General features: G+C 37.0%; 3 protein-coding genes across 4 annotated transcripts in view; 2 read left to right on the top strand and 1 right to left on the bottom strand.

The window, feature by feature from the left end:
* Positions 1 to 43: 43 nt before the first annotated feature.
* ttc16 (tetratricopeptide repeat domain 16) lies at positions 44 to 22,718 on the top strand. Of its 2 annotated transcripts, none has more exons than XM_089130069.1 (14): positions 44 to 405; positions 527 to 586; positions 794 to 858; positions 938 to 1,028; positions 1,126 to 1,269; positions 1,531 to 1,631; positions 3,396 to 3,525; positions 3,610 to 3,824; positions 4,766 to 5,043; positions 5,226 to 5,367; positions 5,462 to 5,627; positions 6,236 to 6,372; positions 6,524 to 6,647; positions 20,554 to 22,718. In XM_089130069.1, exons 2-14 carry the CDS (start codon positions 548 to 550, stop codon positions 20,626 to 20,628), a joined length of 1,707 nt encoding a protein of 568 aa, XP_088986195.1. In that variant the 5' UTR covers positions 44 to 405; positions 527 to 547; the 3' UTR covers positions 20,629 to 22,718. The 2 variants fall into 2 exon arrangements, with proteins under 2 accessions (XP_088986195.1, XP_088986194.1); XM_089130068.1 differs by lacking the exon at positions 20,554 to 22,718 and adding an exon at positions 9,134 to 9,955.
* Positions 6,533 to 27,071, top strand: part of adamtsl2 (ADAMTS like 2) — a 53,281-nt gene continuing 32,742 nt past the window's right edge. Inside the window, exon 1 of the mRNA XM_089130066.1 lies at positions 6,533 to 6,647. The gene's annotated coding sequence lies outside the window, so the exon portion shown is untranslated. The remainder of the gene's footprint in view (positions 6,648 to 27,071) is intronic.
* mymk (myomaker, myoblast fusion factor) lies at positions 13,137 to 20,539 on the bottom strand. Its single transcript, XM_039661848.2, has 6 exons — positions 20,363 to 20,539; positions 19,183 to 19,297; positions 18,817 to 18,965; positions 16,211 to 16,327; positions 15,952 to 16,092; positions 13,137 to 13,358 (listed from the first exon to the last, which is right to left on the bottom strand). The coding sequence occupies exons 1-6, from the start codon at positions 20,495 to 20,497 to the stop codon at positions 13,239 to 13,241; spliced, it is 777 nt and encodes a 258-aa protein (XP_039517782.2). The 5' UTR covers positions 20,498 to 20,539; the 3' UTR covers positions 13,137 to 13,238.

Here is a 27,071-nt window from a genome sequence, read left to right as displayed (position 1 = left end):
AAGAGTCCCAACTTTTCTTCTGCCGTGCTTGTCCTTACAACAGACTGTCCAAAATGTAATTATACACAAAGTACATGTTGACTATATTCATATTGTTTGTTTATTTTATCTATTTATTTGTCACTTTACATGAAATGCCTTTTTCTTTTTCTTTTTTAAAGATATTGCTTAGAAAAAAGAAATTCTACATGCGGCTGTCTCTCTCTTCTTATGCCATTCAACTGTTCCCATAGTTACTTAATGTTTTTAGTAAGTGCTTTTGGTGAGAGGCCCTGCATTGTTTGTCGATTTTCTTTGGTTACAAACATACGTGGGAAACATACGTGAGGTTCCTGGAGGATTTTTATTCAGTCAAGTCATTTTAGTCGTTTACGTGTTGTCAATATACCTGCTGACTGTGCTGAGGTTTGTACTTTTTAATGTGTGTACAACATTATTTTGCTGTGTCTGAGAGTAAGTTAAGTTACATACTTGTACTTGTACAAACTCATGTTTATGTTTTTTTTTTGTTTGTTTGTTTTTTCAGAAGGAAGAATCATTCTTGATCATGTCTGATTCATCCAAGAAAAATATCAGGGAATCTATGGTATGCAAATAAACACACACACACTGAGGGTCAAAAGTTTGGAATAATTAAATTAAGGTTACCCAGACAGCAATATCCGGCCCACATCTTCTGGTACTGGCCGGATTTGGGCCGACACTATATTGCTGTCTGGGTAATGTCTCTTATGCTCACCAAGGCTGCTTTTATTTGATAGTAAAAACAGTAATATTGTGACTTTTTTTTCAGACCCCAGAAATGAAAAAGAAACATATATTTGGGGAGCTCATAATAAAAGAAAAGGCTGATAAACAGTAAGTAAACATGTTTATAAACAAAACCACATAATCTTACTGAGAACCATACTTACATATGCCTACAATACATTTCTAGTTATGAAGCTGGTGTTGGCGCCATATCACAGTCTCAGTTTGACAAGGCTGTGTCCTGTTTCTCAAAGGCCATCCTGCTCCAGCCACAGCAGGTAGTGGCCAGGCAGACTGTATTATGGCTTGTATACAGTACGTCATAATTATTTGGCCCTGAACATTTATCACATTTTATTTTCTTAATAACTGCAGACTGAGTTTTATGTCCAGCGAGCTGAAGCATATCTTCAACTGTGTGACTTCCAGTCAGCAGCACTAGATTACAAACACGCCTGCAGTCTCCAACCACAAACTGAGGCCTACCCTCAACGACTTGCCTTCATATACTACCTACAGGTACAAGAATTCATTTATTCACATATAATAGAAATCAGATTAGGAGCTGAATATTACAATCTATGGATCACTTTTTCTGTTTGTGTTTTGAAATGTAGGCCTATCCATTCAGTTTTGATTACTTCATTGACATTTTCAATGTTATCAATGCATTTTCCATGAAAAAAATGTGCAGAAATTTAAAGCCACCATCACAACAGTTCTTTGCCACAAACATGTTTAATGCCCACTTATGTGTGTATGTTTTAACTGTCATTGCAGGGCCAGTGTCTTTTTGATTTGGGAAAGTTTCTGGAGGCTCTGGATTCTTTCACGAAAGCTGCAGAACTTAAACCCAGCTTCCGGCCCTATCACATGAGAAGGTCAGAGTAGATTTTTGAAGTGCCTTTCAAAGAGACTTGAATGCCCTGATACCCACTTTTGACTGTCCCATGTCTTCAAAATGGCAAAGCTCAGTGCCCTTGATGCACACTAAACCCTCATTATCTCGAAAACCGCTTCGGTGCATTATTCGAGGCTAAGCGTATGCCATCATGCATTATGCTTGGGAATTCACATGCAATCGCGAGATGTCGTGGAAAACATTCCACTGTAAGTTAAATAAAAAATTAAGTAAAAATTAATGAGATATTTCGGTAACATTTTACAATAAGGTTAATTATTCAACATTAGTTAACAAACTTAGATAACACTAAGAATGAACAATACTTAGCATTTGTAAATATTAGTTAATATTAATTTCATCTACATATACTAATACTTTATTAAAATCAAAGTTTGTATTAGTTAATGCACTGTGAACTAAAGTAACATGAACAAACAATGAACAGCTGTATTTTTATAACTAACATTAACAAAGATTAACAAAAACAGTAATTAGTTAATGTATTAATACATTTAATTTTATTAATACATTAACTAATGCTAATGAACATTATTGTAAAGTGTTACCGATATTACATATACTTTGGCAATAAAACAAAGTGTTGCACACTTTATTGGTGCTAAGATGAGTGAGGCATGAGGATTTTGTACATCGATACAACTTGAATCTCTTAATTAGAACAATTTTGAAATTGTTTCTTCTGTTAGTTACATAGTGACTACTGAACAGACATTTAGAAGTATATTTTCAACATGAAAAGTATTGAAAATAAATTAAAAAAAACTTTTGTAATTTATATACATACTTGCAGTCTTCATGCCTACTTGTATTGCACACTTGGGCCAAATATAGGAAATAGGCTTTGTCATGTAAGTAGTCAAGTGGTCAAGTGAAAAGACTGCAAGTGTGGGTATTTGGACGGGGCAGAAATCTGCATGCATCTGAACTAGCTAAAATAACCCCATGCTAACAAACAATAGCATAAAATACCACCAGGTGGCGCTACAAGCTCTTTCTTCACCGTTCTATCACCTAAGATTCAGTTATTCAGTTAGTATTTCTTTAAATTTCCATCATGTGTATGTGCATATGCATAATTATATCAGTAATGTTTGATTATTTTATAGGGTAACATAATTAAACATTACTGATATATTATTTATTAAAAGGTTAAACGAAATGTATTTGTAAATTGAAGTCACATTTAAAAATATATAAATGTCTTTGCATTTTCTTATATCAAAGTATATGGAAATATAGTTCAGAAGCCCTCAAATAGAATAGTTTCATGAAAAATATTTTGCAAAAAGAAATTTCTTTTCATTTATTATACATTTTTTTAGGCCTAGATGAAGACAGAAGGTATTTGGACACCAAACAATTGACCAACCTATTACTAATTTCCACTTGTAACATTTAACAATTTTATTTAGCATGTCATTTTCTAAAGCTGAAAAAGGCTGAAAAGTCAGGTTAAAGTCTAAACAGTGTCAAAATTACTCTCAACAGTATGAAAGGGTTATACGCCATACTACTTACACGCCATAGAAAAGTGCAGTTATTTATTTAGTTTTCTAGCTGATTGATATGATATTTTGGATCTAATGCAATGCAACTCATTTTTAATTGTGACGCAAGTCTTCAAAAGTGTCCGAACGCTGTTTTGGGCCATCGTGGATACCATGAGATCATAACTTTTTGTTATGTTTGCCTTTTTGTATATATATATATATATTCATAGCTTGGCTTGTCTGACTGCTCTGGGCCGTTACTCTGACTGTCTTCGGTTGGTCAGTAACTGGCTAGAGACGGACAGCCAGTCAGCTGACCTCTTCATTCTGAGAGCTCGTCTTCACCACCAGCTCAATCAGGTCAGACCATCATTCATCATTCCCACGGAAAAACATTTCCCTTCAAGTGACTGTAATTAACAGATAAGAGGGCTGTCTCCTCAGATGACTTTGTGCTATCATGACTTGAGGTCAGCACTCAGGCTGAAACCCTGCTGTCCGGTTGCACATGCACTGCTGAAGAGGCTAAAGGAAGCAGCGGAGAATGCCCATCAGGCAGCGGTTGATAAGGCATTGAAGGGAGAGCTTTCAGATGCACTGAGGAAAATAAACAGCGCTCTGAAGTATAACCCCCATAAGGCACATTACTACCTCTTTAGGTAAGGCTTAGAAGAGCTGCACATTTGCAGCTTGCTTAAGAATTGGCTATTTGTGATAATGGCATAAAATACAAATTATATTTATGCCACATTTAAACCAGTGGTATTTACTTTAATGAGGTTATGTTTTAGCTTACCTCAAGGGCGTCCGAGATGTAGGTGTCTTTGTTTCCACAGTATTTTCAATTTTGATATTTTTAGGTCAAACCGTTCTTGTCATTGATGGCATAAGACATGAAACGAGCTGTTTGTGTGAGAAAAAGAAACAGTATTTATATCGTTTTTACCTCTTGTAACCACAGCCACGTCCAAGTGATCTGAAGGCACGGGCGTGTACGTCACTCATTGTTTACACAGAGATTTCAGATGTGTTACCCTTCACTGTGAAGATCTAAAAATATTTAGATATACAGGAAAACACAATGGAAGACGATTTCGATATATCTAAATATGTTTAGATCTTCACAGTAAAAGGTAAAACTTCCGAAATCTAACAAAAAAGTTAAGTACCTTCTGCACTCATTAACTATATATACATATGTACTAAACTCAGTTTTTAAATACATTTTCTTTTACAATTATTATAACTTTTTTGATTTTGCGTTTCTTTGCAAAATACATACATTAACAGTAAAACATTTAGAGACACTGATCATGTGTTATTACGATTCTCCATATTTTGCAAGAATTGTAAAGGAATCAAATCACACAAATTTTATTATGAATTTTATTATTATTATTTTAGCTCTTTAAGCTATAGCTTCTTAAAATGTAATCTTTAAGATCTAACCAGTCAGCTGTGATAAGCATTAGACCCATCTTGTTACTAGATGCTTTGTAAATGCTTTTAATCAAATCAAATCAAATAGTAAAGTAGACATATAATGTAGACATATAATGTCAATGGTTTTAAAATGAACTTTTATTCTGCCTGCTCAAAGGGGGATACTTTATCGACGCCTGAGAGACTTCACTGCTGCCGTTGAGGATTTAGTTCTTGCTGCTGAATTCTGTGGGGTTGAAGAAGAACCTCCTCAGGAACGCACGCAAGACGACTCCAAGGATTTAGAGGAAGACGCTCAGACACAACTGGCGCTCACATATAATGATTTTGCAATTCAGTGCTTCTCCCGGGGTCTGCAAAGTGAAGCCATTAAGCTGCTGAACAAGGCCATAGAGAAACTGAGAAATGCAAGTGAGCTGTTCATCAACAGAGGAGGTGTGTGGACCCATGGTTAGGTAACGGGTGTTGGGCTGAGAGTGTCTTAGAAAAATCTCAGAAAAGTATTCAGAGGGGAGGTTATTGAAATGAAAATTCTTGAATGTTTTGCTTGTTTCACTTTGCTTAAAGTTATAGAATTTGAATTATCTAGAGAAAATCTGTCTCCTTTCCCTCCCCAGATTGTTTTTTTAAGCTTTGTGAGTGGAGCTTTGCTCTGGCTGACTATCAGCAAGCAGAGGAGATGGACCCTGACAACATGGTTATCTGGCTACGACTTGCTGTTATTCACAACACAATGGGTCTGCACAGCTATGACGACAAGTAGGATTAAACTATAGTATTAAATGTGAAATTAAAAACATATTTCTTTATTTTATGCCTTTTGAGCTCATTTTAGAAATGTGATTTGTTCCAGGAAGTACCAGGAAGCAGCAGACAAGTTTTCTGTTGCAATACGGTACAACCCTGGTGAAGTTCATTACTATGAAAATCGGGCCAAAGCTTATTACAAAGTGGCCAAAATGGAAGAGGCCAAGAAGGATGCCATCAGTGTTCTTATCTTAGAGCCCACCAATGACCAGGCAAGTCTCTCGTCTCTTTGTCACATTCCCAAACTATGGTGGGTGTCCCCTGCTTAAAAATACAGCATAAACCAGCAACAATTCAGCTGGTATAGTGCTGGTGGAACATAATAGCCGTAATGTTCTCGAGCAAAACTCAGCTCCTTTGGCTGGTCCACCAGCACTGGTGACCAGCAAACCAGCATCACATGCATGCAAAGCATACTTTATGCTGGATTTTTCAGCAGGGCAATCAAATATTGGCAAAAAGTTTTCTAAAGTGTTGATGATGTCAAGGACCTATAATCCCCTTCCTGAAGGACTCCCTTCCTAAAATATAAAAGTGGCTACAACGTGTTGTTTCCAAAATGAATTATTTCAGCTTTATTTGTCATTGTATTAAATCCTAATAGAATTGTCCATTTTGATCTCATGGTGACTTTAAAAATAAAGTTATTGGCCGTTTTTTTTTTTTTTTTTTGATACCGAATAAATATTTTGTGTGATATATTTTATCTTAATTTTTTGAATTTTTTTTAATAACTTGAAAAATAGCAAGTGTGCAAAAAACCTTAGATTTAAAAAGAAAATCTTTAAATTGATTTTTTTATTCCTAAATCTCTGTTTAGGTGGTGCCTTTGCTGTTGAGTCTGCTCCTAGGATGCTCCTTGACTGATATTATGTCCTGTGCTACTGCACAGTCAGTCAAAACCCTGCTGGTGGAAAAGATTCAAGCATTTAAAATGGCAGGATCCAAGGTGTCAAGGTTTGTAGGCATGCATACTGAGCTTGCTGAGGTTTAGTTTGATTATAGTAATGCACCAAGGATCTTATATCTTATAATCCCTGGGTTCTTATATCCTCAGATTTTATGGTCATTTGTGTGAATGTAGGTTTAATGCTAGAATTTCTGCTAGAATTGGCAGGATGGCCCTTGCCAAAGACGACAGCCAATCACAAACTTCCTCACAGAAGCTACAAGCTGAGGATGATCCATATGTCACTCCAGAGGTGCACTGCAAACTAGTCAAGAGAAAACAGGTACACCTGTGGCAGAAATGTGATTACACAGTGTAAAAAACATTTTCAAGATTTTTTATCACAACATATTTTCTTTTGTCAAATCAACTTTATAATAATTTATTTAGTTGAGATAACTTATTATTTTGAGTTTCTGATGGTTAAATTAATGTACTTCATTGTATAAATTCACTTTTTCCAGTTCAATCAACTTAAAATTTAAGGCAACCCAGGTTATTTACTTTTTTAAGTTAAACCAACAATATTTTTGTACAGTGTAGTAATAACAACCTTTTTTTCTTTTGTCAATCAACTTAAATAATTTATTTAGTTCAGATAACATATAATTTTGAGTTTCTGATGGTTAAATTAATCTCCTTCATTGTATTAACTCACTTTTTCCAGTTCAATGAACTTAAAATTTTAAGGCAACCAGGTTACTTACTTTTTTAAGTTAAACCATCAATATTTTTTTACAGTGCATTTAGTCACATTAAACCAGCACTATGCAGTTTTTCTTTTTATCTGAATAGCTTCGGAGTTATTGCAATGGTTATATGACTGTTTTCGGGTTGGGCGTCCCCCCCTTTGAGTGCAAAAAACACACTTGCAAATTTGAGCTGGCGGGCCGCCGGCATCAGGAAGTGTCGCGTGATATCAGGTCTCGCGATGTAACAAAACACTTTACATCAAGAAAGATCTGCTAAAATGAGCATCAAACAGAAATAACCCGGCGCTGTATACATGTGTTGTTTGAGGCACATACAATACAGACTGCCGACAGTTCAACGGGGCGCAGCTCTTAAAGGGTTAGTTCACCCAAAAATGAAAATTAAGTCATTAATTACTCACCCCCATGCTGTACCAACCCCGTAAGACCTTCGTTCATCTTCGGAACACAAATAAAGATATTTTTGATTGAATCTGAGGGCTGTATCACTCTTCCATAGACAGCCTGAGGGACTGCCTCTTGACGGCCCAGAAAGTCATTAAAAGAAAAGGTTTAAATATTCCATGTGCCTACAGTGGCTCAACTATAACTTTATCAAGCGACGAGACTACTTTTTGTGCGAAAAAAAAAACGTAAATAACGACTTTATTCGACTTTCCATTACTTCCTTATGGGCGCATGCGCGAGAACTGAGACGAGACCGTTCTTCTTCGACTACTTTTTGTTACCGGCTGCTCACCGCTTAGGAGTTTTACCGCCCCCTACCGTATAAGATGACGTACTGCTTGTAAACAGAACGTTTTGCGCCTCCGGCTATATCAGTACGTCATCTTATACGGTAGGGGGCGGTAAAACTCCTAAGCGGTGAGCAGCCGGTAACAAAAAGTAGTCGAAGAAGAACGGTCTCGTCTCAGTTCTCGCGCATGCGCCCATAAGGAAGTAATGGAAAGTCGAATAAAGTCGTTATTTACGTTTTTTTTTTCGCACAAAAAGTAGTCTCGTCGCTTGATAAAGTTATAGTTGAGCCACTGTAGGCACATGGAATATTTAAACCTTTTCTTTTACTGACTTTCTGGGCCGTCAAGAGGCAGTCCCTCAGGCTGTCTATGGAAGAGTGATACAGCCCTCAGATTCAATCAAAAATATCTTTATTTGTGTTCCGAAGATGAACGAAGGTCTTACGGGGTTGGTACAGCATGGGGGTGAGTAATTAATGACTTATTTTTCATTTTTGGGTGAACTAACCCTTTAAAGGGGACACACCTTATTTCCACTCGTTCCAGCTTACATCATACTGAACAGGTACCGGTATACAGGGGGAGGGGATCAGGCTGTGAGTGCAGAGACATCTCTGCGTGAGTGCTATTTGACAGTACAAGTACTCCACAGCGACTCTAGGGGCCACAGTTTGACAAAAACGGAAATCCTGCATAGTGTGGCTGTAATAAATGCGGCAGTGGCTCAGTGGTTCATGTAGGTTGTCTACAAACCGGAAGGTTGGTGGGTCGATCCCCGGTTCCACCTGGCCAAGTGTTGAGGTGTACATCAGCAAGACCCCAGCTGCTCCCGATGAGCTGGATGGCGCCTTGTATGGCTGACACTGCCGTCGGTGTATGAATGAGTGTTTGAATGGGTGAATGTGAGGCAAAACGTAAAATGCTCTGTTAGCCATTGGGTCTGTGAAAACGCTATATAAATGCAGTCCATTTACCATTTACTTGTTGGTAGCATTGGAAATGCTGACCAATACAGTGATCCAGTGGCACATTATCAACGTCACTATACAGACATTACCATTACAATTTAAAATGACTAATTTGAACAATTAATATACAGTATATAGTCTTATAATTTAGTCTGTACCTGTGGAGGCCAATATGCTAATTTAGTATCACAGAAACCTTTTTTTATAATCTTAGCACAATTAGAAAATGGTTGTGATTCTTAAAATTATTTCTTTCATTAGTATTATATCATTCTCAGTTAAATGTGTGTTTTCTCAGAAAGGCTAAATCTGTTAACTTGTGACATTAATCTCTTCTGTTTATGGTGTCAGTTGAATCAAGCTGTGAAAAGAGCCCTGCAGCAGAGGCAGGCCCTGGACTATGACGGGCCCCGTCTGGCCCCTATCCACCCTGTACGTGAGGAGTCTAGCGCTCGGCAACAGGCATATGTGTGGAGGAAATTTGGGGGCTTTGGGCTCAATTGTTGAAGACTATTTGGAATGAATCTTCTGGTGACTGGGTAATCTGTTACTCCCATAATAATTTGGGTTTACTGAAGTAAAAACTTAACGCGATGCTTCACTCAAACACGATCCCATGGTTCTCATTTTCTCACCATCATGTCAATCCTAACTTGTAGGACTTTATTTCTTCTGTGGAGAAACAAACAAAGATGTTTTGGAGAACATTAGAGTCCAAACATCATTGGACCCCATGTCTTTCTCTATATGGACAATTTTCTTTAATGTCTTCTTTTTTGTTCCACAAAGACAGAAACGCATACAGGTCGGAACCATATGAATCATATATGATCTTTCCTTTAAGATTAGAGATTATTTTGGAATTATATTTGATTTAGTTCATTCTTTGCTATAATTCAATGGGAGTTGTTTTGTTCGGAGCAGCTGTTGCTGCTCAGAGGTCCTCAGCAGCTGGGGAAACAGCTGAGAAAGTGAGTGAGAGAAGAAAGCTAGAGAGAGAGAGAAAGAACAGTATAAAAACACCACTGGCAGCTGATCCCAGACTTTTATCACAGACACTTACACTCCCTTGCTAATAGTGCAACACATGTTTTCAGCCTCTAGAGAAGACAACCCGAGATTGTTTGGCATGGTAATAATGGAACAATCAGACATAATTTTCTGACATTTATTGTCCTTGAGCAAAAAGAAAACATAACCTACATGAAACGAAAACTTTAATTTCTGTAATGACCCTTTTAGTCCAGTCTTCGGTATGCTGTGAAAAGGCTATCTCATTGTTTCATTGCTCTGTGGTGATTTATAATCTTTAGACTTGCAGTTTATCTTTGTAGATAATATGAAGTAACTTATCACTTATCACATTATTCATTTATTTTTAATACAAATTTCCATGGTTCAACCCCTACTGCAGATTTAAAATTGTCAAAATGATAGAAGTTTAAGATCTATCCTTCATGGCTGGGTCAGGATGTGAATAGGATTACAGTACATCACTATGGGTGTGTTTGGAATAGCATTTACTAATATTTCTTCCTTAGGCATTATGTACTGCATACTGTGTAGACTATGCACATTTCTACTGTATATGTGTGGAACACGTGTTTGACGGGTTGGATCCACATAGAAGCATGTCGAGAATATATTTGCAGCAGTCTTATTGAATTAAGCTAAATAAAACAAAACACTCCGGTACACGAGAACAACACAGAAGTAACATGAAGACACCAGACAAAGAGCTGAACTGAACAGAGGGTTTAGGGTACATTTACACAGCAATGATATGCTTAAAACGGAGAAGATTTACTTTGAGTTGACACCATGATCAAAATGACGACTTTATTCGTCTATTCCTTTTCTTCCTTGTAAGCCTGTGACGAGAGTTCAAGAGATTTCCACGACGCATGTGCAAGAATTGCGATCTCCTTCAACTACTTTTCAGTTCTCGCGCATGCATCATGGAAATCTCTTGAACTCTCGTCTCATGCCTACAAGGAAGAAAAGGAATGGTCAAATAAAGTTGTTATTCTTGTTTGTTTTTTCGCACAAAAAGTATTCTCGTTGCTTGATAAACTTATACTGGAGCCACTGTTGTCACATGGAATATTTGGTAACACTTTACAATACGGGTGCACTAATAAGCATTAATTCATGCTTAACTAATGCACAAATCATACTGAATTAATGTGTAATGATTATTTAAGCTATTCATTAATGATTACCACATTAGGAACTAATTAAGAGTCTGTAAGGTTAATGTATTAGTTAATACATGAATTGTTATTAATTAAATATGAAATTGTGGATTAATTTTATAATAACTCATTTTTTTAACTAATAGTGTCATTTAATTACCAGAATGATCCAAAGCCTTGTATTTCAACTTCCAGATAATATGACAGGTACACTAATATGCATTAATACATGATTAATTACTTCATTGTTACTGCAAATTCATGTGCAAATTACTACAATTACTAAATGACTAGTTAATAATGATGTGCCCCAACAAGTAAAGTCATAACATAATTATACCTTAGTAAATCATTTGCTAATTGCATAGCTTTGACTAAGTGTGGTAATTAACACATTAATTTACACTATTAGTTCATAAAATATGTTATTAAGGAATTAATACACAATGACACATTGAATTAATAGCAATTCATGTATTACTTAATCTATTAATCATATAGACTCTTTATTAGTTGCTAATGCAGTAATCATTCATTAATGGTTTAGTTCTTCATTAGTTATACATTAACTCATGATTATCCGTGCATTAGTTAAGCATGAAATATTATATTAGTGCATCCGTATTGTTAAGTGTTACCGAATATTTAAACATTTTCTTCATTGACTTTCTGGGCCGTCAAGTTTCGATCCCTTATAGGCATCCTATGTAGTAGTGATCCACCTCTCAAATTTAAACAAAAATATCGTCATTTGTGTTCCCGAAGACGAACGAAGGTCTTACGGGGTTGGTACAGCATGGGGGTGAGTAATTAATGACTTAATTTTCATTTTTGGGTGAACTAACCCTTTAAGCTTTTCATTAGGTTCTACTAAGCAGAACTAAGTACAGTAAGTTTATACGTTTTTAAGAAGCACATTAAGCTAAACAGTAAACATAAAAAAAGATGTCTGAGATAGAAGGAATAGATAATAGTTGATCTTCTTGGTTTAAATCCATTACCTCAAAAACAAAAAAGTGGAAGAGGGCTGTGGCAGACTGTGAATTTCATGCTGCCAACCAGCAATCTAGATACGTTTGCTTTCGAATGAACCTTGCGGTGGTGGGGCTTGGTGGAGTTTCCTCAGACAGTGTGTGTGTGTGGGGGTGCCGAGACCACGAACAAAGTGGTTTTAAACAGACAGTGGTCATAAAGAAGCCCATAAGTGCTTCACACTAGTGTAATAAAAGTGTAAGGTTACTCTTTTTGGCAGATTAGGACAGACAGCCAGGAGAGTCACGAGTTGCCAGCTTCCCCCCCAGACAAAAACACCTTTCTCTGGGCACAGGAGCTGGTGGCCTGGCCTCCAGTCAACGAAGTCTTTGCAGACCAAAATTTCATTCACGTTTGCTGGGAGACTGTTTTGTCTAAAACATGCCCCGTGTGTTTGTAATTTTTGGAGAGTGTTAGGAGCGTGCAGATGGACTGACTTAAATGGACTGAAGTCTGAAATTCAATGAAGTTTTAAGAAAGCCACAAGATTTTTCTTTCCTCAACGTTGTAATTTAACAGTTCATTTTCCTTGAATGTACACAAACAGACATATTCAAAATAAATACTGCAATAAATCATCAAAAAAACTCAATTTTATTCAAAAATTAAAAATAATAATGGATACATAAAATGAAATGAATCGAATGAATAAATATATTTACATGGAAACAATTTCTACAAACCTCCTGATTTATTCAAAGAATGTATCTCCCTCCTCCCGCTGCAATATATATCAAACCGGTTGTTTGCTTCTTTTTACTGGTTAAGTTTAGAGTTTAGTTGTACCCAGATGATGTCTGACCTGTCTGGCAGGTTGATGAATATAAAGAATTTAATGGCCTCTTTTACAGTCTCTTAAATGGACATAGACAAGTGGTCCCTACTGAGGAACCTTTGAAAGAAAGTTTATTCATTTTGGATAGATAATGTGTCTGCTGTTTTTGTGACTCATAAACTTTCCAGCTGTATTTGAGAAGTCAAATCCAGTTTTGGTCTTGGTCTTTACTTTTCGGATGAACTCTCCTTGTCATGGGGAAAGTCTTCACTGTCACAGTCTTTATCTTGCAATGAGTCTTTAAACATACATTTCAGTACCTTTTTAGTGATTTTGACTATCAGGGCATCATGCTATCCCTACGAATAAGTTGTCCAAGGCATGCTTGGCCTGCTGGGAGGTCGTATAACTTTCCTCACTTTCAGGGTGCTGTTAACAGACACAGTTTCTTGCATTACATGGTGCGTGACAGGGATTTGTCTAACGGCAGGCCAGGACCACATGTCCGCATCCAGGGTTTTTGAGGAGTAGTCCAGATAGTCCTTGCTTTTTCCTTCATCTGAGGTTGTGATGTCTGCCATTGAGAAAAGGAGTGTGATTAACATGAGGGACAATCTCTGGGAAATTCAAGGTATAGTTCATCCAAATATTACAATTCTGTCATCATTTAATCTCCCTCATGTTGTTCCAAACCTCTAAGACTTACTTTCTTCTGTGAAGAAAGAATGGACATGGTACAGTTGCGCAAATTGCAATGAACGAGGACTAAGGCTTTTAAGCATAAACAGGACTCAAAAGGACCATAGAAGTATCATAAAAGTGGTCTATAAAACAAACACTATATTCCAAGTCGTCTGAAGTGATATGAAAACCTTTTTTGTGACGAACGGACAGAATTTTAGAGAAGAGTCTCTACGTTGACGTTCCGCAGCACAAACGTCCCTTCAAATGTAGCCCGTTCTCATCCCAAGGCGTCATCTAACTGATGCGTCAACATCCGACGCACATGGCACCCTTTAGCGTCAATATGAGACGCGCCTGGTCTAAGCCTAACCCTACCCCAGACCTAAACCTACCCGCGTCATCTAACTGACGCTAAAGGTTGCCATGTACGTCAGATTTAGACACATGGTCAAAAGCGTCAGTTAGATGACGCCCTAGAAAGAAAAAAGTGAGAATGCCAATGGCTGAAATTATCTTTTCAAGTACATTTATTTTGTGCTTTAGGAATTGTTTGTTAGGCTAAATTATATTGCTTTTAAATTTAATGCATTAAACAAAAAAATGTATTAAAAAACAATGCCAACAAATTATAGAATCAAAAACATGCCTGTAGCAACAAAACCCAACCCTTATTGTACCCCTTCAATACAATTAAAAATTACTGTAAAGTTTTATAATTTAAATTCTTTAAAAGCAAACATGATTCATTCTGCCATCTGTGATCTATAGTGATACAATCATTATAGGTGGAGATAGTGAAGCTAAAAAACAGAAAATTGTAGTAGAAGAAGATCGGTACTAATGATGACATCATCAGGTCTCGGGGGAGGGGCTCTGATGACATTCCCTAATTGGCTGTTTTGTTGCAGGGGGCGTAACTCGTAGCAGAAGGTGTAATTGTAGCAGGATGGTATGTTGTACTGCAGGACACAGTCAGATACATGTGTAAAATTGTTTAGGGTGACGTAGTAACTCGAATAAGAGCAATATTAATTAATGTACTTACTATAGAGTTACTGTTAGGTTTAGGGTTAGTTACTTACTATAGTAAGTAAGTACATGTACTTACTATTAAAGGAACACTCCGACTTTTTGGGACTTTTGCCTATTTACCTTATCCCCCAGAGTTGGATAAGTCCATACATACCTTTTTCATCTCCGTGCGTGCTATAAGTCTGTTTGACGCACCCACCGCTAGCCTAGCCTAGCACAAAGACTGGATGTAAATGGTTGCAGCTATACTGATCCAACTAAGTGACAAAATATCGCAAACATTTTCCTATTTACATGTTGTGGTTTGTATAGTCACAGAGTGTACAAAAACAAGGTCACATGAGACACAGACATCTTTTAACCATATAAATACTGGGAACTATATTTTCTAAAGGCAAAGCACTGCTACTTGGCCGGGGTGATAACCGCATCACCTGAGACGCACTGTGACGAGGAGCAGAGAGTTCGTTCAGAGTTGGAGTAATCAGCAATTACTAGATTAAAAAGCATAGTTTATACATTTCTTCATCCGGTCAGCGTTTTTAGTTGGAATTCTGTGATGTTGTTACCTGGTCTTCCCTGTTTATTGTCGCAGCTCTTTACAATACAGCGAAAACCCATGATTGTAAACTACGCTTTTACTATGTATAAATTGATGACTCTGTTACCCAAACTCTGAACGAACTCTCTGCTCCTCACCACGGTGTGTCTCAGGTACTGCGGTTATCACTCCGCCCAAGTAGCAGTGCTTCGCCTTCTGAGAATATAGTTCCCAGTATTTATATGGTTAAAAGATGTCTGTGTCTCATGTGACTTTGTTATTTGTACACTCTGTGACTATACAAATCACAGCTTGTAAATAGGAAAACGTTTGCGTTATTTTGTCACTTAGTTGGATTAGTATGCTAGCTGCAACCATTTACATCCAGTCTTTGTGCTAAGCTAGGCTAACGGTGGGTGTGTCAAATAGACTTATAGCACGCACAGGAGATGAAAAAGGTATGTATGGACTTATCCAACTCTGGGGGATAAGGTGAATAGGCAAAAGTCCCAAAAAGTCGGAGTGTTCCTTTAAGTCTTTATATGCTGATAATTTCCCCTTCCCATAATGAATCATTGAGAACACAGACAAGTTTTGTGCATTGAAAAGATCTGACTGTTTGTCTTATATTGGAGATTGTTATTTCTCTAATGAGCTCTCGTGAACTCTTTTTGACTTTTGGTGAATGACGACTTACATGGTATGTTTCTCGAAGGATCGAGTTCACATTGGCTCTATGCAGATTCAGATTTGGAACAATGTGAGGGAGAAATAATGATGACAGAATTCTTATTTTTGAGTGAACAATCCCTTTAAATGCTCACAATGAGACTGTTTGTCATCTTAAAGAGGCTTTCAGTATAAGGAAAGCACCTCTACAGCTTCGCTCTGATAAAAAGATGCATCATACACAGCAGCAGAGGGTGTAGCAGTTAAGTTTGGCTGCATTGCGTCCCGTCCCTGCGTAGCGGTTCTTTTTGGGCAGCAGCAGAATGAAGGACACAGCCAGTGACACGTGGTAGAAACTGTGGACATAAGCATATTCCCACTCCTGCAGAAGTAAATGAGCAAGTCATTACCGCAGTTACGCAAACATGCTTTTCTAACAAATTGTGTAATGTGTTCCTCCAGTTGCAGTAGCTGTTTAAAGAGCTGCATCATATTTTTACCTCAAAATAGAAGCGAAGCATCAAAGCAAGAGCACCGAAGCAGAACCCTGGCCCCACTTGTTCAGTGTAAACACTTTTGTCTGGATAAAGGCCTTTCTTTTCCTTCATTTTCTGTAACTGGAACAATGAAAAAACAATATTGTAAAACCTTGAGAAAGCATCTGCGGTTGATAATAAAATCTTGAGTTTCCATGTTGTCAATATGAGCAAAATACAATTCCTCATCAAGCTTATTTGAGCTCCGCTCTTATGACTAGATTAATCTGATGCATTTGAAAACAAATATGTTTCTCTATGTTTGGGGCTCCCATCCACATCGTGATGGCATTTTTTCCCCTCTTTTTGAAACACTCTCCAAAGTAAATACATTTGAATTCACTGTTTTTGCATTGTAGTGTGGACTGTGAAATCAGAAGAATTCGAAACCGATGACACATGTTTAGTCCAACCCAATCTCACGCCAATTCGTATGAATTTTACGAGGTGGCTAATTTGCTAAACCTACCTCTGACCCTGCCCCTAAACCTACCCATCACTGGGGTTTCAACATGACATCATGACTTTTGCGTAAACTTTCACTTTCGAGTCAGGTGGCGTGTTATCTCTACGCATTTTGAGCTATCCGCGTGTATCCGCGTGTATGCGTGTATGTCTACGCCATTAACGTCCGCGTCATTCCGCGTGTCTGTACACGCAGTCAAATCTCAAATCTAAGTTTAGGGATGGGGTTGAGGTAAGTCATATCTTTTTTTTACCTAGGATGGTAAGGGAACGGTCATAAATGCCATTAACCCCAGTGACGGTTAGGTTTAGGGACGGGGTTGAGGTAAGTCATATATTTATAAAACGTTAAGTCAACGGCGTTCATAAACACGCTGAAAGGCGATTATGCGTCTTGATAGCACGCAAAAAATGGAAATACGAATTGGCGTGGCATACACACGCTACTTCATGAGATCAGTCTGGGGGTTTAGACAAATTAGTCACCTTTTACTCACTTGTACGAATTCGTACGAATTGGTCTTGAGATAGCGTTGGTTTAGTCATGTGACGCATATTGCACCTATAGACCTTATGCAAAAGAGAAACAACCTTGCATCCATCTTTAGAATTTTGGCTTTGAACTTTCATTTATGTGGTAGCTCTGTGTATTTCGATGACATCTTTGTCGAAAAGTAATAGAGTGCCGAAGTGATGACAACACTTTGTAGGACAACTCGGAAGCTAGCGGCGCATGGGTTCCCTAGATCGAAAAGCAATGCATTTTCCCCATAGACTTTTGGAAAATTACAAAAAATAAGATCTGTGTTCAACAAAAGTGTTGTGACCTTTACACGTTTTGTCCAAAATAGTTAATCCAAAATTTATACATTTTGAAGCCTACAGTATATAAAGTAAAAACAGACACAAGCAGACACAATAAAGTTTAAAAAACCATTCAAAAATCCCATAAACTTTAGAGCGAGGGAACCAGGAGTGAGTGCTAAAATGCTAACTCACTTCCGCGTTTTGGCCTACAGAGTGACGTCGTAACTTCGGCACTCTATTAGCTGTTGAAGTAGAGTTAACGAAAGTTATGAGTGTAATGTTTGAAGCGGTTTGAATGTTTAATGTTTGAGTTTTTGAGATTTTTAATGTTTGAGATTTTTAAAATGAGCGCATCATTCACAAATCCGCACAATCAAAACCCGAGGACAGAACACAACGAGCGCAGCGCTGAAAGGGGGCGGGGCTACATTTGGTCTATAGATATCTATGTTATACCGGCATGTGCCAGCTATGTTCTATTCACTTGCACATGCTGCTAAAGATAGATGTTTGTTCTTTGTACAATCTTCGTATTACACTTCTGCAATGATGACAGAAAACTTACTCGCAATTGCTGTCTTTTGGTAAAACGTCGCCCGTGACCTTTTGAACGTAATTACGTAATACGTGACGTTGCAAACGCACCTCACAGAATAGAGCAAGGCTAGCATTTGTCCTTAGAAAAGTTACATTTTTGGAATAAGTTTTGAAATAACCGATCGTTTCGCATGATAAGACCCTTATTCATCGTCTGGTGTCGTTTAAAGACATTTGAAGCTGCATCTGAAACTGTTATTAACTGTCTTTTCGACCTTGGACCGTCTGGTTCCCATGTAAGTTCATTATATGGAGAAAAATCCTGGAATGTTTTCATCAAAAACCTAAATTTCTTTTCGACTGAGGAAAGAAAGACATGGACATCTTGGATGACATGGGGGTGAGTAAATTATCAGCAAAAGTTTTTTCAAAAGTGAACTAATCCTTTAAGGTGTTTTAAACCATACATTGAATGGAAGGTGTGACCTGGACACATCAGTAATTGATGGGATATTTTGCTAATAAAATAATCGAGCCAGAAGACAGCATGAGAACTGTATAATGTCTGGCCTCTCTGTATCATCTTAGTGAGCTTTTATTACATTTTAAGTGTTTTCCGAAGATTCAATGTTTGGAAAACGCTTGAAAATGCTAGTTTGGATGGAGAGCGTTTTGTAACGAAAATGCCATTATCAAATGCATATAGATTAATGTAAACGTATAGCCTTAAAAGCACTGCATCTGATGTGTCTCAAACTCACCCATTTGACTGTTATCATAAAGACAGCTGTTCCAATGGGCCCGGAGTAGATGCCGTAGCCCCAGCGGTCCTGGTAGATCCTCACAGCCGCGGTCAACACACCAAACATGGTGAGCGAAGAGCGCTTGGGTTCATCGAAATCTCCCAGTGCTGGATAAGAGCAAATGGACACATATTTTTTACGTGACACACCGGAATGCCAGATATAAACACTTGTCACACTTCTCACGAAAAATAATATTTTAAATCGCTTTGTTTGACTGTTTGACCCGTGGGAGTGCACGTGTATTTTATTATAAAAAGATTTATACCTTTGCAGAACATCATTGAGATTTGCTCATCATTAGGATATGGATTATTTGCTCACCTAGTAGTGTGACCCACATGGAGATAGCTGTGCCGTACACGCTGAAGTACTCCAGAATCTCGTACTTCATGAAACAGAGAATGGACAAGCCCGGACCATCACACGCATGGTAAATCTGAGAACAGATGGAGAAAACACATGACTGCTAAGTCACCTTGATAGAGAGGTATCTGCTGAGAACATAAATGTAAATTTAAAAGGCTCTAGAATAGATTAGATGAAACTTTCCGTGTTCTTGTCTGGAAAAAAGTTTATTAACAAGCCCTATTTTTATGGCCGTAGTCAGATATGCCTCGTCTAGTTGTACTATCAGTTGTGGTTCAGATTAGGCCGACAAGTAGCTTGAGTTTTGTAAACTTTACATTATTGGTTGTTTTTGTAATGGATTGAGAATTCAGGGCCATGTCACAAAGAAAGTGTCATTACATTCCAATACGATGGAATCCATCTTCGACCAGTGCACCACTTCTCACAACTTTTTCTTCATCTTGTTCAGATGACATGTCAAGGTAAAATAAATAATATACCTAAAATTAGCTTTAATTGAGATGAAAATATCATACCTGTCATTTCTATGTACGTTTTTTGCATTTGTAATGTTGTTTTTCTATGCAAAATTAGATTCACCATTGTGTCGCATCACGCACAAGCACCACATTAAGACAGTGTGTCTATGTTAAAAGCACATTCTTTTCTGCCATTTTTTTGTAAGACCGTGTTCTGCGTGGAGGGCCCCTTAAAGAGTTTGTTCACCCCAAAAATTAAAGTTCTGTCATAATTTAATCGCCCTCAAGTTGTTCCAAACCTGTATGACTTTATTTCTTCTGCTGAACTCAAAATAATATATTTTGAAGAATGTCGGAATATGTGCCAGATTGACAATGGGGCCCATAAACTGTTTGGTTACCCATATTCTTCGAAATATCTTCTGTTTTCAGTGGAAGAAAGAAATTCATACTAATATGGGACAACTTGAGGGTGAGTAAATTATGACAAATTTCACTTTTGGGTGAACTATCCCTTTAAGCACAAGTACAGTACATCATTACTAATGACAGATACACAAGCTGTAAAGATACTGCAATCTCTTAGTACTGTTTGTTTCTCCACACATGTTTAAAATAAATATAAAAAAATGCTGTTTTTCAATACACATCAATAAAAGCACCCATTCTCTTACCGCTATGAAGAACATTGTGAAGAAATAGACCATGGCCTCCATGTGGAAGCCCCTCTTGGCGGCCACACTGGCGGCAGGCAGGAACACCAAACTGCTGATGGTGGGCAGCAACATCTTGGCGATAAACGCTCCCATTGTGACCCAAATAAAAGCACTTGTCGACAACTTGTCTGTTTGTTTTAAACCACCAGATCTTTTGGAGAAGCGGCCGAGAGGTTGAAGAAGGAACTCTCACGTGCTCACAACCTCCTCTGGAGGATCTTTAAAGTTTAATGGCTCAGAGGGGTATGTATGTGCACTGTCATCCGAACAGCAGCTGTCTGCGTGAGGACAGGGAGAGGCCTGCAATCACATGGCACGCTTCTGTCACACATGTTTGGGTTTGTGGAACAACAGCAGTGGGACAAAAGTGAAGCTATTTGTGGTGAACTTCACAATCTATGGAATCACAGAGTCAATGCTGAGTTAAAGTGTTTCCACGCATTAAAAAAATGGCTGGTGCGCCACTGGGCGTACAGAGAATTCTTTGAAACGTATTTTTCTCTGGTCAGTCTGGACGGCAATGTGTTGAGTCTCAGACATTGAGCTTCTCATGGGTGAATCGATCCTCAGCAGTGGCTATAGAAACAGCTGTCTCTTTTGGGTTATTGACATTGGCCTCGCGAAAGCACCTGGATGCGTCATTGCAAATCTGTGTTTGACGTGAATGTGGTTCTGAGGGTAAAAAAAATGTGAATGGTTCTGGTGAGGTGTAGGCTTAAGATGTTTGTGTTAGAGACCTGTGAGTCTTGTGTAGACCCATACCAGATGTACTGATAGACCAAGGGCCTATTAAATGAATAAAGGGAACCCAAGAACAAGTTCTTACTTTGTACTGGTCACATTTCATGTGGTGAAAATATGTCTTTTATATCTTTGAAATCTATTCATTTATATGCTGCTGAAACATTTTAGTCAAAAACTCCTCCAAGCATCAGATGATCTGCATCAGCATCCATTTAATTCAGCGTAACTGGCAAAAAGACTTGTTCACTCTAAATCAATAGGAAACAGATGTGACTTAGTGACGTTTCTCTAATTTAAACAGTGTTTTTGAAATTTAGCACATTAAATGGCAGCAAGATGAACTATAATTGTGTTCTTGCAACACCACGGGACGATTTAACCTTACCATTCTGTATCCTGTGGCTCTTTTGATGTGGCTTTAACGACTTTCTAAATAAGACTTCACACAGTCCACAACAGTAAGGAAAGTCCTTATTTTGTTATTTTGAGCACTAGGGAGAGTCTTGCTATGAACTTTGTGGCTGGTCAGTCACAGCTGTTCTTCTCTCAGCTGTTGCACCTGCGAGAGGAGCACAAAGGGTGCAGTGTGCCGAGCGCTCCTCACGCCCGACATTCTCTAAGTTACTCTGTAACGTGATTCTCCAAGACACCAAAGAGATTGCAAACCTCAGATACTTACAGAAGAGTCCACTTTCTTGACCAGTCACTGTCCTGGAATGAGGATCACATGCTAAAAAGTGCAACATCATTGCTTTCACTTGTCCATCTCGCTGTGGCCACATTTTTGTATAGCACTGCTGCTGAATTTGGCCTTGCAAAGTCAAAATAATGATTTGAAGTTTAATTTGAAGAAAATAATTGTTAAGTCAAGTGTGCTTTAGTATACTTCTTTTGAACTAAAAACAAGAAAACTTTGAGTCTACTTTTGATGTACTTCTCAGAAGTATACTTAAAATTACACTTAACTTGGCCTATACTTGACTATTTGGCCAATAGCCATCTTGCATTTTTAGATCGAGTCGTGTAATTAAGTATTCAAAGTATACTTGGCTTGTGTTGCTTCTTTTGATTGAGTAGCTTATTCACATAGTTTTACATACTGTCTTTTTTTGGCAAATATTGATATGTTTCTTATTTTGAGATTGAGCATTTATGTTTAGTCCACTGGTAGTGTTCAGGAATATACTTCAAATCTACTTAAAGTACACGTAAAGGTAAATTACAAGTATAAAATGAATAACTAAATAGGATATCTTTAAAGTGCAATAAATAAATATAATGTTAAGTTCACTTAAAGAAAACTTAAAAGTGTACTTGCAGTATAAACTGTTCTAAACTAGGATTTTACTTCAAAGTGTGCTTTCATAAACTAAAAACAATAGCTACAAGTACTGTTAAACTGGTAAACCATGTTAGTTCACTTGTTGCTGCACTCAAATTTTACTGTTACACTTAAAGTTATAAGTGTACTTCTGGTACATTGATATTAGTATACTACATTAAGTATACTTGAACATTACTTTAGTAAAATTAGGTAACACTGTATTTTACGACCCGCAAACAACTGTGTAAGTACACTGAAATTACAGTGTACGTTTCTGTAATTATAATGTACTTCCGTGTAAGTACAAGGGAACAATATGTTAAGTTTGGGGTAATAAAAAGGTAAAAAACAGATATACACCCTGCAAATAACTTTGTAAGTACACTGAAATTACGGTGTACGTTTCTGTAATTATAATGTACTTCCGTGTAAGTACAAGGGAACAATATGTTAAGTTTGGGGTAATAAAAAGGTAAAAAACAGATATACACCCTGCAAATAACTTTGTAAGTACACTGAAATTACGGTGTACGTTTCTGTAATTATAGTGTACTTCCGTGTAAGTATAGGGAACAATATGTTAAGTTTGGGGTAATAAAGGGGTAACAATCAGGTATACAAGCAAATTATTTAATTAGTTAAAAAAATAACAGGTACCTATTCTGTTAATATATTCCAGGCAAAAATTGTACGTCTGTTGTTTATAAAATGTATCACATTTCTGGAAAAAATATGTTCTTGTGCAATGTTACAGGGTAATTTTGAGATCTGTGGGTTATATATATATATATATATATATATATATATATATATATATATATATTATGATAAAAATTAAATGTATTGGCTTTTCTTACTAGATTACTTAATGTTAAGTAAAAATAATTTGTTTGTGCTATGATTTTAATTTAGACCGTACCATGTGGTAGTTAGTACTTACCTTATACCATTGAATTGCAATAACACTTAAATGTCAGGGCAAATATACTGCGTAATTAAAACGATTTTTTTTTTTATATAACAGTAGGCCTACCTTTCTCTGCAATTAAAGTGCAAATAGTGTTGTTTCGTATTGCTACATAGTAAGTAGCTTTGTTACCCCCTTGTTCTGCGTAGTTACAGGGTAAGTGTAACTCCTGCGGGCTGTAAATTAAAGTGGTGCTTGTTACCCCTTTATTACCCAAAGCTTAACATATTGTTACCTTATACCTACACGGAAGTACACTATAATTACAGAAATGTACACCGTAATTTCAGTGTACTTAAACAGTTGTTTGCGGGTCGTAAAATAAAGTGTTACCTAAAATTAACTTGGAGTATACTTTTTTTTTTTTTTTGTAAGGGTATCACTATTCATAAAGTTTGTCAAAGGCAGATACTCTCAACTTTGTTTAGTATGCATTTTTTAGGTTCCATAATTATTTTAGTGGGTTTAGTGAAATTCTGACCCAAACCCATAAGCTGGATTGTTACATTGACGCAGTTTTTGAAATCTTCTGCGCTCTCATATGAATCCCGAGCTGAGAATCTCTGGACCATGGCATGCATATTTTTGGATGGATTAAACTTTGTTGACTTAAAAGTCTGTATGTTATCTTTGAAATGAGGGCCTGAGAATTCACTATCAGAAGATACAATAAAGGAAGCATTTCTTTTAATGATGTCTCAACAGTTATCGTCCATATAAAGTATAAAGTCCCTATTTCAGGTGATTTTAACATCATTTCATTTTAATGAGAAAAATAAATGAATCAAATTTTGAAATTAGCCTATATGATTATTTTCAGAAAATCTGAAAATGGATGTAATTTACCTCTACACAACATTCTGTTTGTAATTAGGTCTAAAACATGTTTAAAGGGGTGGTAAAATGACCCTTTTCATAATATGTATAAATGTACAATAGTATTTTGAGCTAAAAATTTTGACCTTTGAAAAAGTTTTAGCTCGAAATACCCCACAGATAATGTTTTACAGCATGTTAAAATTGTCCCCTTTTGAGGGTCATTAAAAAACGCATTGTTTTGTGTGTCCCTTTAAATGTAAATGAGCTGCTGCTCCCGGTACAGAGGGCGGAGCTTCAAGATCTTGTGTGTTAGCAGCTCTGATCAGTGTTGCCAATTTAACGCCTTTGTCGTTATTTTTAGCGATTTTTCAGACCCCTTTAGTATCATTTAAAAAAAGCAACTAGCAACAATTTTTGTGACTTTTTGGACAAACGTCAGTAACCTCCAAATGTTGCCAGTATTGTCCTGCGAGCGCGAGGTCTTGCTTTCTACCTGTCGTCACTCTCTCTAGCTGCATCTCCAAGTTCAGTGAATGGCTAAGAGAAGCGCATGGCCGCTGACAGACGCGAATGAACAGTGCTTTTCCACAGACTTATCACTTATCTGCTTTTCTTTAAAGAATTTAGTTTGACCATTTTTATTTTATTTCTTTTCTGATTATTACTTGTAACACTCACTATCACAGAGCTTAGTTCATCCAGTTCCCGAACTCTCTCAATTTAGATAATGTTCCACATATAATTGTTGTGAATTGTCTCTTGTGCTGTCTTGTAAAGCTATGGAATGGACAGTGTCCAAAACAAATTTCCCTTCGGGGACAATAAAGTATATATATCATCATAATAGGCCTAAAAAATGTAATCATTCATATTATAGCTACTCGTTCTATTGTATGACAAAAAAAAAAGTAAATTATAACAGCTTTATTTGACATATATTATATTGGCTATATTATATTAAATAGAGCATTAATTTACAGAGAAAACGCACTAGGCTGACGGAAGGCAAGTATGACGCGATGACGTCATTAATATGCTAATTGACGTATGACGTCATCTAGCGACTTTTAGGGAAGGCCTTAGCTACTCTCCTTTGAAAATAGTTTGCAACACTGGCTCCGATTACCGCACGCAGACAAGCACTAAAATATCAGAAACTGTTCTGCATGTTTAACCCTAAAACCGTATTCTGGACAAATGTGGGCAAAATAGTTTTGATTTATTTAAAAAAAAATACTTCCCTTGATCTGAGCGGTACAAGACTTGGCTAGTTTTCCTAAGTTTGTCTCCTGAACACATAAATTTTTTTGACTCAATTCTACAATGTTAAGTGTGTAAAAAAAAAAGCTCCTTAATCTTGTATTTGGGTCAAAAATGGGCACCCATTGAAATGAATGGGAAAAAACTGTCATTTAGAGCATTCTGAAATAAGCCAAAATAAGACACCAGGTGACAGCAAAGTCACTTCATCTTTAGGTTTTAGCTCTAAGAACTTATTAGAATGATATTTTAATGTAGTTAAAAAAATAAATAAATAAAACATAAAAATAAGCATAATTTACATAGAAAATATGGTACTTTTTGAAGTAAATAAATTAACCCCCCCCCCCCCAAAAAAAAAAAAAACCAACAACACCATAAATGGATAGACAAAACTTTATCGAAGACAGTGATATAACATTTATAATAAATAAACAGGACGTTTCTGAATGGTTAGTTGATGAATTTATGTTGCTTATGTGGTATTAACTATCTTCAATTAGCATATTCTGTCATGATAATCTATAAATCGCTCATGTGGGCAGCAACATTACACACTAAACAGCTGAGTGTATTTGGCTTTTGGTTAACATTAACCAAATATCCTGTGTGGCCTATGTGACGATGGCGCGTTTTCAGAGGAAGAGCATATTTTCACGTTTATTTAATTTTGATGACAAAGACAATTTTTTTTCCCTCTTTGGAATAACCTTGATGAATGAAAAATGGACTGGAGCAAGTAGGATATTCATGTTCACTGTACCAAAATATGTTTTCTTTATAGCATCAACAAACTGTTAGAAAATAGTGATCACTTGCACTTTAAAATACATGTCTGCTTATTTGCCCATATCTTTGCCCTTAGCTTTCAATCAGTTAGCATAGCAAAGCTGATTCATTGTTCCAAAACAGACCCTGCCGAATTAGGCTCTAATAACATGCCTGTCGTGTGAGAAGAACATTTGTTTGGACTATGAATGTAGTGAATGCATTCATGTGTGGTACATTAGACCGCTATTTAGAGAGCATTGTTGTTGTCTATTCATTCCTAACTTTTTTTTTTATTTCCACAAAATACACCTGGGTTTCCATCCCCAGTTTAGAATGAAGGAAAACTTCTATTTTTTTTTTCTTGTGTGTTTCTAACAACTGAAATTCATCAGCATTTTTCCTACACAGCCTTGGAAATATTGAAGGATCTCTATCCTTCTCTGTGTCACACACACAAACTTTCCCTGTGTTTTCTGCCTTGTAATTTTAGGCTTTTAAAAAGCAACCATTCCTCCAGACTTCCAGACTGTGCAAATCTCCTGAAGTATGTCTATCACCATACAAATCTGTGGTCGAGAGGAGTGTTTGATTGAGCTATAAGTGTAGCGAACCGTCCCTAATGTACAGAGCAGACAGACAGGCAACTAGAGAACATGTGGTCTATAAATGTACACGTCACACACAGGCATGGTGGTCTCAACTATCTGCTTGTGCTGCCCAAGCCGTTTTCTCCATCCTTTTCCTCTGTCTTCCTTCCAGTCTTTTATTACACAGCAAAAAAC

This window comes from Pimephales promelas, chromosome 4 (assembly GCF_988280905.1).
Source record: "Pimephales promelas chromosome 4, fPimPro1.hap1.1, whole genome shotgun sequence".
Lineage (NCBI taxonomy): Eukaryota > Metazoa > Chordata > Actinopteri > Cypriniformes > Leuciscidae > Pimephales > Pimephales promelas.
This window is presented reverse-complemented; position numbering and strand designations above follow the sequence as displayed.

Bases quoted from the DNA above. Each gene is read 5' to 3' on its own strand.
- ttc16 (XM_089130068.1), top strand. From the start codon at position 548: ATGTCTGATTCATCCAAGAAAAATATCAGGGAATCTATG. The intron at 1,029-1,125 runs GTAGTGGCCAGG...TAATAACTGCAG, and splicing joins TCCTGCTCCAGCCACAGCAG to ACTGAGTTTTATGTCCAGCG. The intron at 5,368-5,461 runs GTAGGATTAAAC...GATTTGTTCCAG, and splicing joins CTGCACAGCTATGACGACAA to GAAGTACCAGGAAGCAGCAG.
- mymk (XM_039661848.2), bottom strand. From the start codon at position 20,497: ATGGGAGCGTTTATCGCCAAGATGTTGCTGCCCACCATCAGCAGTTTG. The intron at 16,093-16,210 runs GTAAAAATATGA...TTACTTCTGCAG, and splicing joins TGCTTCGCTTCTATTTTGAG to GAGTGGGAATATGCTTATGT. The intron at 13,359-15,951 runs GTATGATGCATC...TCTCAATGGCAG, and splicing joins GCTACACCCTCTGCTGCTGT to ACATCACAACCTCAGATGAA.